The sequence below is a fragment of the Salvia hispanica genome, chromosome 1 (assembly GCF_029641045.1).
Source record: "Salvia hispanica isolate PSC_SH4W2 chromosome 1, Shi_PSC_v1, whole genome shotgun sequence".
NCBI classification, from domain to species: Eukaryota; Viridiplantae; Streptophyta; class Magnoliopsida; order Lamiales; family Lamiaceae; genus Salvia; species Salvia hispanica.
In genome coordinates, this window is record NC_142692.1 from 20,334,476 (window position 1) to 20,349,847 (window position 15,372).

The 15,372-nt window shown below is 33.8% G+C and overlaps 2 protein-coding genes across 5 annotated transcripts; one reads left to right on the forward strand and one right to left on the reverse strand.

Annotated features, from left to right (window-relative positions):
* Positions 1 to 3,714: 3,714 nt before the first annotated feature.
* LOC125222017 (uncharacterized) lies at positions 3,715 to 9,356 on the forward strand. Of its 4 annotated transcripts, none has more exons than XR_016134458.1 (14): positions 3,715 to 4,543; positions 4,801 to 5,221; positions 5,298 to 5,955; positions 6,490 to 6,530; positions 6,813 to 6,881; positions 7,229 to 7,329; positions 7,542 to 7,620; positions 7,951 to 8,049; positions 8,130 to 8,198; positions 8,286 to 8,335; positions 8,412 to 8,493; positions 8,572 to 8,666; positions 8,834 to 9,128; positions 9,207 to 9,356. XR_016134458.1 is itself a non-coding variant. In XM_048124396.2 (14 exons), the coding sequence occupies exons 2-14, from the start codon at positions 4,137 to 4,139 to the stop codon at positions 8,952 to 8,954; spliced, it is 2,292 nt and encodes a 763-aa protein (XP_047980353.1). In that variant the 5' UTR covers positions 3,715 to 3,913; positions 4,117 to 4,136; the 3' UTR covers positions 8,955 to 9,356. The 4 variants fall into 4 exon arrangements, 3 of the variants coding, with proteins under 3 accessions (XP_047980353.1, XP_047980354.1, XP_047980355.1); XM_048124396.2 differs by having other exon boundaries at positions 3,715 to 3,913; positions 4,117 to 4,543; positions 8,834 to 9,356; XM_048124398.2 differs by having other exon boundaries at positions 3,716 to 3,913; positions 4,148 to 4,543; positions 8,834 to 9,356.
* On the reverse strand, positions 9,311 to 11,138 carry LOC125222018 (Pectin lyase-like superfamily protein). The gene is made up of 5 exons (XM_048124400.2): positions 10,799 to 11,138; positions 10,560 to 10,722; positions 10,103 to 10,309; positions 9,778 to 10,028; positions 9,311 to 9,698 (listed from the first exon to the last, which is right to left on the reverse strand). The coding sequence occupies exons 1-5, from the start codon at positions 11,044 to 11,046 to the stop codon at positions 9,545 to 9,547; spliced, it is 1,023 nt and encodes a 340-aa protein (XP_047980357.2). The 5' UTR covers positions 11,047 to 11,138; the 3' UTR covers positions 9,311 to 9,544.
* Between the last annotated feature and the right edge of the window lie 4,234 nt (positions 11,139 to 15,372).

Consider the following 15,372-nt stretch of genomic DNA (forward strand, 5'->3'; position numbering starts at 1 on the left):
ATAAAAAAAATAACATTAAAATTGAAATGAAAAATGGATAAGAGATAGGGCTCCACTATTGCAGAAAGATAGGACATGCTGATGTGGCAACCACTATGGCTCTCACTAGAGCATCCATTGTGGATGCTCTTACTTCCCTATACTAGTTAATAGTATTTGTGGGTTAAGGTGTTGAAAGTAGCCTCAGATTGCGCGTCCGACGACAATAGATAGGTTTAGGTAGTCTGCTTGACCAGTTGGTTCGGTCGGTCTACTTGACTAGTCTGCGATTTTACTTACTTTATATTTAAGAATGCGTTCCGTGGCAACTTCAATACACGATAGGAATAATTAGCAAGATTAGTCAATAAAATTATTAACATGAGATTGAACTTGAGGACTATAAATCCTAGTAGCTTGAGTCAGATAAACATAGAACTAAATAAATAGAATAACTAATGAGTCGAGGAAATTACTACAGTAGGATTTCATTTTTTTATCTTATTTTTTTATTACTTATTTGTTTCGGGTCAATTGGGTGCTCGCTAATCGGGTTGTCATTTTATTTGATGAGAAATTTTAAACCTTAATCCTAAACTTTCGGATTTCGGAGTAGCTCAACGGGCTAACCGGACTACTAACTATAAAAGCATTACAAAATAATGAATTTTATTGATATTTATAAATTATAAACTATTTAATTATAATAATTGTGAAATACTCCCTCCGTCCACAAAAAATAGATCACTTTTGCCATTTTGGGACGTCCATAAAAAATAGATCACTTTCTAAAAATGGAAGTTTATCTCTCATACTTTTTCCACTTTTTCTTCCCTCTCTCGTACTTTACTCACCTTTTCTCCCTATCTCTCTTACTTTACCTACTTTTTCTCCTCCTCTCTCTTACTTTATCAATTCTACATTAAAACCTGTGCCGAACAACAATAGATCTATTATTTATGGACGGAGGGAGTATATGCTTAAGTAAACATGATTACTAAAAGATTTATACTATAAATTAAATGAAACATAAACATACTTTGAGAAATTCTAACATATAAATATATTAATATAAAATTGGAGGTTCATTTTTAAAAATATTTAAAATATTCTAGAATTTAAAATATTTTTATGATGATTAATTTATGCATCTAGATTATTTATTATAATAATAATATCTCACATATAAGTATATATTAATATAAAAAATGAAAGGTTCATCTTTTTATAGTTATTTAGATTATTAAAATCTTGAATAAAATACCCGACTTAGTTATCGAACAAGTTCGTAAAAATAGACAATAGTTACATCTATATTTAGTCGACCATGCCGGTCTATTGGTTTGTTGATCAACCTTATTCGGGTTACGTTTAATTGGGTCCAGGATAATTGAATTGTAATTTTATCGAGTTGAAAATTTTCAATCCTAATTCTTTAAATTTAGCGAGTTATTATAATCAACCCACAAATTTTGCCATTGGTTGTAGTGACATCCCTGGTCACAGCTCTCCTTAGAACAAAAAAAATAAATGATTTTGATATATCTAAGGTTATGAAGGGGCAGGAATCAGGGATGAATAAGACTGCATAAGATGATGAAATTATAAATTTGCCTTTTACGCTTTAATTTAATAAATATGATTTTTTATGTGGCTTGATTATACTCCTTGAAATTATATCTAAAGATCTGAAAGTGGTTACTCTATCCATCCCCTATTCATTTTTTGTTATAATACATTCAATAATTTCAATTAAAATCCACTGTCATTTAAAAAATTGGCTATTTTGAATAGGTATATATTATTTTCTATCTCTCACACACGCCACACAGACTATAGACAAAGAAGTAGGGGCCCAATTCATTGTAATGTTGAGACGGATAAGACTAGCAAAAAAAAGGTTATGCAAACTTAGCAATTACGGCATTAAATTTACGCCATACGAATATCCTCCTATTTCTTGCTGTATCATATGTCTGAAATATATTTCTCTTTTTATTATCACAAATTTTATCTTTTCTTTATGGACAGCGATAAATGTATATAACTGTACATACATAATCGAGCTTTTAATTCAGTTTATATTGAAAATTATTTTATAAATATTAACTGATTTAAAATAAATTATATATTCATCATTTTGCAACAATTTAAAAAATATTGAAATTTTAACTTAAATATTTGCATATTAAAGAATAGAGTATATTTTTATACTAAATATTTTATAATTAATTCAAATGAAGCTCTTTCCTAAAACAATTAATAACGAAATAAATTTTTAATTAAATTCAAAATCTAAAAATTATAGATAATATATACACGTACAATTTATATTTATCTTTTCTCTCTCCTTATTTCATTCTCTATTACTTCATCCTTGCTCCGTTCACTAATAATAAATTAATTTTAATTGGACATATATTTTAAGAAATATAATAAAAATAAATAAATAAATAATAGAACACTAATCTTACTTTTATATATTAAGCAATATTATGTTAAAATTAATTGATGTAATGTGAGGTCTTTATTAAAACTAGTGAAATATAAATGAAATATTTATTGGTAGACGGATGAAAATAATAAAATAGGACTATTACGGCGGATGAAGGGGGTAATATTTAGATGGTAGTATATGCTATCATACCTCTTTGCAATAGTCTTTCAATAATTATTTTATTCCGCCACATTATCCCTAATGAAATTAGAAAATAAATAAACAGATGTTTTAAAGTTTTAGTAATACGTATGAAAATTTTATCTTTTATTTGTAGAAAACATTTAATGGTGACAAAGACCTCCTTTCTTTTTCAATCATACTTTCCTCAATTTATTATGATGTCATGGTTTATGAAAACAGAGAATATTTAGAGTATATTCTTGTAGAAAAATCGCCATTTGCTCATATACGTAGTCCAATACTCCATCGTCCCATTATAATATTTAGTCATGTTTGTTTTTGAAATGGAATTACTGCAGCTGATCAATTTTAGCAAAATCTAATATTTTAATTTTTTCTATTATTTTCTATTCTATCTAACTTATTAAAATAACATTCATTCACAATAAAATGTCTCAAGACTAATAGAACATAGGCAATACACAATATTCCATGCGTGTCTTTTAATAAGTTTACAAGGATGAAGTATGAAATGATTTTATTTTCAGTCTAATCATACGAGTTTGTTTACGTAAATATACTACTCCCATGATTTTATAAATTTATTTATTAAAAAATTCAATCTCGCATTAATATAAACATTACTCCTTTCATTCTACCGGACATGGTCCACTAAGTTTTCTAGTTCTTGTCATTACCAAAATGACTCATCAGTTAAAATAAAAACATTTTTATCTTTACTTTATTTTCTCTCTTTTACTTGATTCTTTCCACTTAACACACAGTTAATTTGCATAAAATTTTGCATCGTCTAAGAAAGCGATCATCTTCCTTAAAATGGATGAAAATATATATTTTTTATGCGCTAGACACGTAAAATAAAATCTTCTAAAATCTTGTGGAATATCCCATATGTGTGTTAATGTAAGTAAATTTTATATCACGAAATCAATTTTTGATTTGACTATTTAAAATTTTAAAAAGAATATACTTAGAAAATTATGATAAATTTTTAAAGCAATTAACCATTTGTCTACATCTCCAAAAGAAAAGGGAGGCAAAAGAAATTAACCCCGCTCGCTAATACCCGTTGGTGGCTCTCACGCCAATACATCTTGGTTGAAATCTCTGAAGACAAGAATGGCGGTTACGTACCGTGTTCGCACGCTCCTGATACGAGAGTGGGACATCTCATTGGCGGTCGATTCTTCACATTACGACAACTAACTCGAGAACCGTCACAACTTCGAGCTCAAAGCAATTGAGCTAATCAAGCAAAGAAGGAGAACAGATTGATGCTTTAATCCTCTAAAGGTTACAATTCATCTCTGCTTAATTCAAATTGTGCATTGCGTTAAATTGATGTTAATTCGCATGGGCACGTAGTCCGTACATTTAAAAGGGGATAAATCGCAATGAAATTTCCATTATTGACGCTATTGCGAATAGTTTTGTGCGATTTTCGCCGCTGCGGATGAATTCCGCTTTGCTAAGGTTTTGTGGAGGTTTTGAATTAGGTTTCTGAGAATTTGCTGCTATGAAGAGCAGCAACGCAGCTGAATCAGCAGCTTCCGCGGCGGCGACGGAGGAGCTGCTGAAGAAGATTCAGGAATTGGAAGTGGGACAGGTGCGCTTGCAGCAGGAGATGTCGCAGCTCATGGCTTCACCGGCGGCGGCGGCTCAAATTGTGGCCTCTGATCACCGTCAGAGGCAGAGGCCGCACTCAATTTCGCCACAGAGAGTGCCACGGCGGAGAGTCGAGGATGGAGTAGTAACCAGGGCGTCGTTTCGGCATTCATCTCCACTGCATAGAGAGAGCAGCCGTCACTGGGGGCCACCGCCCCCTTCGGCTGTTAATTTTACGGATAAGCAGTATTTGAACATATTGCAGTCAATGGGGCAGTCTATCCATATAATGGATCCAAATAATCTTCTGATTTACTGGTTAGTTTATGTTGGAATTGTGCTAAAATTGTCATGCATACATAAGTATTTTGATAAATTGAGAAATGTGAAATAATTTACAAATGATTGGCATGTGCTTGTGTTTGAATTTCGATTGTAAAAAGTCGTTGCACTAGAATTTCATAATTTGAGAAAGTTTGGATTTGAGTTTACAAGTAGATGGAATTCGCCTGTCAAAGTTGAAGAGAAGTTGTGCTTATTTTGATGCATACTCAATTGTCTTTGATTTGGTGCAGGAATAAAAGGGCTGAAGAACTTTATGGATATTCTAGTGAAGAAGCTATTGGGAGTGATGCTCTCGAGATAATAACAGATCCTCAAGACCATGGGGCGGCTAATGAGATTTTGCGTCGTGGGGCGATGGGTGAAAACTGGACCGGGCTGTTTCCGGTAAAGACCAAGTCAGGAATAAGGTTTTCGATAGTTGCAACTAATACCCCTATGTATGATGATACCGGTCTCTTTGTTGGAGTTATATGTGTCTCGAATGAAACTAGACCATATGAACAAGCAAAGGCTGTGATGTTGGCTGCTCAAAGGGGCTGCTGGGACAATCCTTCGAATTTTAGCAGGCCGAGAGGCATCACTTTTGGGAAACTCAGTCATGATTCTCAGCAGCCTCTGCAAGTAGCAATTGCCTCCAAGATTTCGAATTTGGTTCGTATTCCACTTTTATGCTATGTGTGAATATTATTTTCATTGCATGTGTTAACTCCTTTGATATATCTAATAGGCTACTAAGGTGAGCAACAAGGTTAAGTCAAAAATGAGGCCTGCAGAGAGCTGCTCAGATTACAATGCTGGCATCTGGGAAGGTAATCATCCTGATCAAGGCTTCTCGGATGCAGCTATGTTTGATCATCGGGACGATGGAGCTTCCAGTGGTGCTAGTACTCCAAGAGGAGATCCACTTGGAGTTTTCTCTCGTCCGGAAGACTCTCCTAGTAAACAATCGAGAGATTCTGGTGATGAGAATGAGAGAAAACCTTCGATTTCTAAGATCCTTTCCTCAAAGGCGGAGGCGTGGATGGAAAAGAAGGGTTTGGCATTGCCATGGAAAGAAAAAGAACGTGAGAGCACAGATCTGAATCCGAAGGTTTCCCGTTTTGTTTGGCCATGGGAACAGGATGGCCAGCAGAATGGAAGGGAGCAGCAAAACAATGCATCGTCCACATTCAAGCAAGAAAGTCCATGTATTGAAACCAATCGAACGACTAATAACGCGGCGGCAGCTTCCTGGTGCTCTTCTGTTAATGTTAACAGCTCAAGCAGTGGTAGTAGTGGTGGTAGCACAAGCAGCGGTACTGTTAATAAACGTGATGTGGATACCGATTCTTTGGATTATGAAATATTGTGGGAGGACTTGACTATAGGAGAACAAGTTGGACAAGGTTAGTTATCTTAAATATGGGATCTCGACTCTGGAACGTGATATGCATAGCTTATTTATATCATCATACTGTCAGGAATGCTCTGCATAATCTGCATGTATATAAAGAGATAACATAAACTTCACATCAGACCGGCTTCCTTCGTAGCCAATTTTGATGTTCTTACGATGCTTAGTTTTCTTATTGAACGAGATATAATTTAATCTGTTTATGTTCGCTAATTTGTTACTCCCTCCGTCCGCCATTAGGAGTCCCATTTATGGGCGGCACGGGTTTTAAGAAATGTTATGAAAAGTGGATGGAAAAAAGTTAGTGGAATAGGGGTCCCACTTGTATATATTAATTTTAAATGAAATGTGAGTGGAATGAGTTAGTGGAAGGTGGGACCCTATTACCATTTATGGTAAAAAGTGAACCGGGACTCTTATTCGCGGACGGACTAAAATAGAAAAACGGGACTCCTATTCGCGAACGGAGGGAGTATCATTCTTCATGCCTTCATCTCACATCATTTTTTAATTAAACTGAATGCAGGTTCTTGCGGAACTGTTTATCATGCTCTGTGGTATGGATCAGTATGTTCTTTTGCTCTTCTTGTAGAAATTTCCTATCAATCCCTTTTTCCCCAACTCCTCCAGAGAGAGAGAGAGAATATACAAATAGATGTTATGAGTAGTATGATTCGTGGTGGTACCTGTTACTTCTACTCTACCTCGAGCACAAAATAACAAGTCATGGATAAAGATTTAGCAGTGAACACATAATCAAACACACACTTCCTAATATTTCTTCTGGATTTACCTTCAAAATTGTCTTCTTGATCTCCTGAAGTAATGGCATGATCTTTATGTTCTCAGGATGTTGCTGTCAAGGTGTTCTCCAGGCTAGAATATTCTGATGAAGTGATATCATCCTTCAGACAGGAGGTCTGTATCTACATGTTTTAAAAATTTACTATAATTCTTGCTGCAAAAAATAAATAAATGCTAGGATTTCGGTAATATACTTGTTTAGCATGAAACGATATTATTCATGTTCTTTTTTGTATGGACAGTGTGATTGATAATACAAATGTTCAGATGTAAGTTGCCAATCCAGTAGAAACTTATTTTAAATTTTCGACTCTCTGTACTAGAGATGTTGAAGATCCATTTGATCTCTTGTTCCCCGTAGACAACTGAGCAAAAAAACCATTAAAGAGAAAAGAGACGTGAGTAATTACATATTTCTATCCGTCAAACATGTTCGTAATACCGACTCTATGTTTTTGAAGGTCTCACTTATGAAAAGACTTCGGCATCCAAATATCCTCCTATTCATGGGTGCAGTTATGTCTCCAGAATGCCTTGGAATTGTAACAGAGTTTCTTCCACGGTATATTCTATTTGTGCTGTGCTTTACCTAATTTTCATTCTAAATTTGTATTTTAGTCAGTAGTTACTAAAGGCAATCTGATATGAGCTTATTATGGCACCCTCTTTCCAAACATTTAATCGTATTGCCCAGGGCGTCTTTACTTTGTGTTATCCCATTTGCTATTAAGAAAGGCAACATGTATGCTAATTCCTTTTTTACATTTTGTGCAGTGGCAGTCTGTTCCGGCTCTTGCAGAAGAGTGCAGCAAAATTAGAATGGAGAAGGCGCATTCACATGGCTTTGGATATAGTAAGTACTCCCTCCGGCCCATGTTAGTGGAGGCGATTCTTTTTAATACAGGAATTAAGAAAGTTCTGGTTGATGGGTTAAATGGAGAAAAAATATAGTAATAGGATAGAAAATTAAGTAGGAGGGAGAAGAGAGAGTAAAGTAGGAAAGAGAAAAAAGTAAGTGAGATTAGAGTAAAGTTGTAGGAGTATTTTGTTTTTTAGACTCAAGTAACTTGTGATGTAGGGAGTGTCATTTAAATTCTGATAATCTGGTAGTATGTATTATCTCGATGGACAACTTCAACACAATCATTTCTGCTATTTTTTGAAAAATGTGTGTATTTTACAGGCACGAGGTATGAATTATCTTCATCATCACAATCCTCCTATCGTCCACCGTGACTTGAAATCTTCAAATCTTCTTGTGGATAGGAACTGGACTGTTAAGGTCTGATTTTAGTAATATATGTGTGGATTCCAGTTACCGTGTTTTGTAGTAATTAAAATGACTCCAACCGAATATGACAGGTTGGTGACTTTGGTCTCTCACGTCTAAAAAATGAGACTTACTTGTTGACAAAGACAGGAAAAGGAACGGTATGTTACTAACACACACAATATTTTGCCCCCGTTATCAAACCTTTCTCTTTAGTCCACAATTTTCACACTTCTTTCATAATGCAGCCTCAGTGGATGGCTCCTGAAGTTCTTCGTAACGAACCTGCAGACGAAAAGTATGGCTGAGTCAATGCAGTCTATATATGTTTTAAATTAGACCCTAACGTATTCTACTTCTATTTGAGATGCCAGGTCTGACATATATAGCTTCGGTGTGATACTCTGGGAACTCATAACTCAAAAGATTCCATGGGAGAACCTCAATTCGATGCAGGTATGGGCATTCAATTCGTAAGAAATACAATTATTGTATTAGATATTTTTCTGTTAAAGCATAGGCATGAAAATACAGGTTATTGGAGCTGTTGGCTTCATGAACCAACACTTGGATATACCAGACAACGTCGATGGAGAATGGGCTTCTATTATACAGAGCTGCTGGGACAGGTGTGGCTTCGTTCAACTCTAAATGCATACGGTTTTTCCGAATACTATTGAACTACATGTATAATAAAATGAGTTTAAAACTGAAGAAGAATTGTTGGTATTATGTTAGTATTGATGATGCAATAACTGAAATTGAAATTGATATTTCAATGTGTTCTAATTTACAGTGAACCGCATTCGCGCCCTTCATTCCAAGAACTAGTCGACAAGCTAAAAGAGATGCAGAAACGATGTGCAATCCAACATCAAGCCGAGCGTGCTGGTGCCAGAGATGCCGCCCAGAAATAAATGTAGATGCAGTCCAAGTGAGTCTACACATAACTTTTGCTTGTACGATCCCAAGCAGACGATGATACCACAGCCAGTGGCCACGCTGCATTTGCTTGTGATGTCGGATTACAACATATCCAAGGCAGCTACCTACCTACCATATCGTCGCTGTCTCTTGTCCTTTATTTCGCGGTCTGTCTCGACTTAGACATATTGGTGATGATTTTGTATGTTACATGATTTCATGTTCGCCTTTTTTATCTGAAACAGGCTGCAATCTGAGGGCACGAATCTCATTCAAGGTTGGAAATATTGAAATTGTGGTGAAGAGTGAGGTGTAAAATAGTGAAATTAGCATGGTGGGATTTTGGATGTATGGAATGGAAATATATTGATATTAATATATGAAATTTATGCCTATGGTAATATACTATATACAAATATACTACTAATAAGTGAACAATCTGAAAATAGTACAAAATAACTGAATGAAATGTACATACTAACTGCTTAGCTAATTAGAGCAGCGCCATATCCTTGTTGTATTCACTAACGGATGATGATCGTGTTTTAGTTACTCGATCTGACAACGTTTTGTTTGCTCGGTTTCACAGCCACGCAGGAAGCCAATCCTTCCCGTTGATGAAATCGACGGTCATGAAGCGCAGAGCGTCTTCATAGCTCAGCTGCTTCGACCAATTGGTCCGTTTGTGGGTAGCAGCACCCGGTCCGTGACAGTTGTACTCCGCAAGGTGCAGGTTTCTGTTTTAAAATCCAGCAATGTCAGAATTTCATCAAACACACACACACATATCTGAGATTAGAGAGAAGCCTTTCTTACTCTTTACTGTGTGGATAGCTCCAATCAGTCCATCCATGAGAGACAACACTGTCTGACAAATATGTGTCAGCATAAACTACAGTGGAATGTGTCCCTTTAGCCCTTCCTAAATACACATTATTATCAACACCATAAACTTTGCTCTTCACCAACGCGAATCCGCCCGTCGCGTTCCCTCTCTGCTTGTGGCTAGCGGTGATCGAACCCCTAATCTCCGATCTCATGTTCGGGACCACGAAAACCTCGCATTCCTGCAACAAAAAATTCCCCTGTTTTAGGGCAGGGGTGGTTCTTATGTGAAATGAGCTGAAAAGGCAATGCTTACGTGGAACATGGACTGGCCGTGTCCGAAGATGACGTCGACAGAGCCCTGGACGTAGCAAGCGCCGTAGTAGTGGCGGCCCCTTGCGTCGAAGAGGGTGTTGTGGTTGCTGATGAATGAACAATGGTAGAATGCAGCCTTGTCTGCGCCCACCACGACCGCCACTGCTTTGTTCTGTTTGGTGCGATCGATGCCCGTTGGAGCTGCGTTCTGATCAGTCGAAGAGGATTGTTAGAATTTTCATAACTAGAGCCCAAATTTTAACCATTAGATCAAAAATTTGAAGGATGCAATTTTAAGACTGTTTTAGTCTATACGAGGGGCATGACCTCTTATGAACTAAAACGATCTAAAAATGATCTTCGTGTTATGAACTGAACTAATGAACTAATCTAAAAACGACCTAATTGTTATCTGAAAATGACCTTCGATCATGACCTTATAGACGATACAAACGTACCTTGAAGGTGATACCGTATGCGATGAAATTTTTGGCTTCGACTTTGAACGTGGCTGACTCGTAGTCGTCGGCTGAGCTTCGGGACCACACAATTGATGTCTTCCCGCTTCCTTCACCTCTCATGAATATATAAGGCTTGCTACGAGGTATTTTAACCTTTTCCCTAAACAATAAAACACTCCCCATTTTAACATCACATATATATATTCTTCAATTCTTCAATTCTTCAATCAAATTACCTATAGACTCCCTTGGCAACATGAATCATAATCCATTTAGCATTCCTGTTTGGGATATGATCAATGGCAGCCTGCACAGATTTGAAGTCCCCATTTCCATCTGCATCGACGGTTATCGTTCGATCGGATCTAATATCGTCCGTCAAGGTTTGTGAATCAATTACTTTGTTGTTGGAGAAGCCATGAACAAAATCCAACAATATGAACAATGTGACGATAATAAATAGAGAGAGCCGAGGTAAATGCATTGTCTTTTTCTTTTATTTCCTTTTCACATCTCTCTAAACAACTCGAAAATGACTATCAAATTTCATCAATAACTATTATATGGGGGAAATCATCAAGAAAATGGAGGCTATCCATCAATTTCTGAGTTTTTGTAGTCCAGCTTTTGCTATATCATGTGTTGACATCAGGTCTTGTGGAATATACACCAAGGATTGATTGGTTGTACAATCCTTGATATATGGATGGCCCTATCGTTTTGGTTAATATTTTATGTAGAAACATTTTGACTTTAAATATACACATATTAAGAATATTTTTCACAAAAATTTAACAGAACGCAATTTATCGTTAATCAAAGTATTTTTTGAGTCTAAACTAGTCACCAAAAAAATTTGTTGGAAACGTATATGATTAGGGATGAAATGTTAGATAGTGGGGACCGTTTGTCTTTCCATTTCGATGTAATCAGTATTAGTTTAGTAGTGGCTTAATGATGATTTAATTTCTTGATATTTTATGTACTCCTATCGTGTCTACAAAAGGCATAGTTGTGTATAGGGCTGACAAATAGTGCGGATTCGGTCGCTATCGGGTCAACTCAATATCGACCCAATCTTATCGGGTTCCAACCCAACCCAACTCAAATCATCGTGCTCTTATCGGGTTCAACCCAAACAGATTCGTGTCGGATTTGTGCGGATTTCGTGTTATCCAAAAAAATATCGGTCATGTCGGATTCGTGCGGATTTCGTGTCATCCAAAAACATAATGACCATCTTTTAATGATAGTAAGTTACTACACAATATAAACGTTATACGATAACGACCGACATATGATATTATATAATTAAAACTTGATATTACACGATAAAATAAGATATTTACAAAATTAAAATAATTAATTTAGATAATGTTTAAATCCAAATAATAAAATTAAAGTATATTAAAATTAAATCTAACAAATAAAGTTAAAATAATTATTTTTTAATAAAATTTAAGTATGCAGTAATATTTTTTTATCATAAAAAATAATTAATAATAGTATTAATCATATTTTTACTAATAAAATTAAAATTATAATATTTTTTATTTAATAAAATAATTAAAATTAAAATTTAATATATTATTTTGATTAATAAAAATAATCAAAATAATTTTTTTCCCTTAACGGATAACCCAACCCGACCCACATCTGACCCAACCCAATCCAAAATTTTCGAATTCTTATTGGGTCGACCCTATAAGGACTCATATCTTAAACGTGCGTGTTTGTGTCGGGTTAACTTCGTGCGGATTCGTGTCGGATTATCGTGTCGGATTGAAAATTGTCAGCCCTAGTTGTGTAGAAAAACACATATCTACAAATCATTTTTATTCAATTCTTGGAATTCAGTCAAGTTCACTTGTGCATAGTGGGTTGAGAAGTTTTTATATGCTATGAGAAAGTTATTTTTATCTTTGGGCACAATTGAGCAATCCAAGAGGTAGTCGGAGTGTAATCTGTCTCGGAAAAAGGTCTTTCCTCTACTTGACTTACAATTGGTTTATTAACCATGTCTATAGTTCATCACTAATAATATGGGAGAAGTGGAGCACTGAAACAACTGTCCAGTAATTGCGATTATTAACCATGATGATTAACTTTCTTACTCTTAATCATGTGAAATTGTGGATTATGTCTTTTTTATAAAACTTGTATGGAGTGTTTTTCCACTTTGTAACGACGCGGGCCCAAATTAATTCCTATCAAGTTACTCGATGAGATTATTAATATGCACTTGCATATAATATGAGATCTTGATATCTTAACTTGTGTTTGATGCATAGGAAAAGCCAAAAAAAATTATATGTTGAGTTTATCTAATGTTTAATGAATAAAAAAAAGTAAAGAAAAAATTTATTTTTAACTTTACTGTTTTACTAGTATTTTTTTAATTTTAAGCATTAAAAAGAATAAAACAATTTCACATATTTTTTTGTGAACATCCAAATATGATACCATCTCGGTACTTTTTTGTGAACATCCAAATATGATATCATCTCTTTACTGCCGATGATTTACTACAAGCAAATCCACGACAATAAGAGAGGGTATCTAAGATATGCAAAATGTTTTTAGATTTCCTAGATCTAGTTGAAATAATAAATACAGTATATCTCATTAGAAAATTATATTGGTGTTGATTGGGTTAGAATGGTCAAAGCAAGTATAATCGAAAGCATTGCTGCAAATGGTATAAATTGTTGTGGAACACTCAAAATTAATCACCAAATTTCCACTAGAAGAACATTTTCACACCAATTTAGTTCATGGTTATAATTATAGAGATTGAGATTAACATCTACGGACAAAAACTCTTAATTTAAAGTGATAGTGATGATATATTCAACACTAGCAATCCAATATCAAGGTTGTTTATAAAAACATTTTGACAACTAATTATTATATTGATTGTTCTTTAATTTGACGGTAAAAAATAAATTAACTCCATTTAGTTCCATCTTAATATTTTTTAAATCAATACATATTTGAAGCTCTATACATGTGGATTTTTTTAAACTATACATATCTTCGCCTACGATCAATTGCGGAGCCAAATATTTTATGGTGGGGGCCCGAACTACCATTAAAATTTGTTGATATGATTGGGTTCAGTGCTAACGACACAGACACAGTCCAGAGGTGAGCAATATAATAAAAGCACGCGTGAGAAATGGATAATGAGAAAATTAATTAATGAATAGATTTTTTAGAGCATAACACCGATTTTACTAATAATATATGATATATATACATATTGGGGCATAGGGTAGCGTTAAAAGCAGAACCCCTTTTAAATGTAGAACATAGAACCAAATAAAATAGATCATTATAAAAGAACATAAGGTTATTATAAGATCATTTTTAATTCATTATAGGAAATTTGCATTTTAAAATACACTAAAAAAATCCAAAAATGAACTAGTTCATTTTAAGAATCAGATTATTATATTGAACTAATAATGAAATAACAATGACCTTAATGGTCTCCTACAATGAACTATTTTCATATAGTTCTATGTTCTGCATTTAAGATTGGTTCTATGTTGATCATAATCCTTGGGTCAAATTCTAATGCTTATAGCACCCTAATCCAAAATCAAGACCAAATCTCCACCCTAAGCATAAGTGGATGAGATTAAATCTTATGAATCTCAATAAATAGTAGACAAAATATCAACAAAAGTGTAATATCGTCATTGTGTTATCATATGATAATTTTCATGAATAATTTTTTATATCAACATAGTGTATTACAAATATCAACAATATGACATAAGAATATCAACACTAGTACAAGAAAATATCAACACATATTTATTGAGATTTTTACATGGTTTTATTGAGATTTTTACATTGTTTTATTGAGATTTTTTGATGTATTTATTAATAAAAATCTGGTTATCAACATTTACGAAAACTAAAATAAAAAATATCAAATTTCATCATCCGAACGTCGTCGGAACATATGCAATTGAGATCTCGTTGGAATCCTTATAAAATTATCTTTAATTTGATATATTTTTTGAGAAAAAATAATTTAAATCGAGAGAGTTACGTAAATTTAAAGTTTTAAGATGATTTTAATGAGAGAGAATTGACATTAATACCCTCTAATTTTATTTATTAATTTTTCTTAATTAAAAATATAATCTATGTGACATTATTTCAACCACTAGATCTTCTAATCTAATGGCTAAGATTTAGTCTTAGTTTGAGATTGCTAATTAGTTAGCAATTGATCACTTCCCTTGTACATATTTATTAGATCAAAGAATTATTTTTTATTCCAGATTTTTTATAATAAAGGACATCACATTAAAATTGATTTTATTAATATCATATACTCCCTCCGTCCCAACTAAGTTGAATCGTATTCTTTTTTTGGATGTTCTAACTAAGTCGAGCCATTTCATGTATTTTTACTTTATTCCATCACATACTTTACAGTTTACACTCTCTTTACCTTTCCTACTTTGTTCCTCTCTCTTATACTTTTCAACACAATTTCTTAATTTTCGTGCCCAAAAGTTTTGACTCAAATTAGTTGGAACAGATGGGGTAATATTTTAAAATATTTATAAAATCAAAGAATTATTTTCTATTCTAAAATTACAAAAAATCATTTTTTATGAATACAATTTAAAATGATTTATACAAAATTATTAGTGAAAAGAAATCAATAAAAGTTCTAATGTAAGAAAATATATGAGAAAATTAACAAAAATTACTAAATTGATAAGAAAAAAAAAACAAATGATTTACAAGCATAGCTTTAAATTTATTTTACTAATATTATAAATAT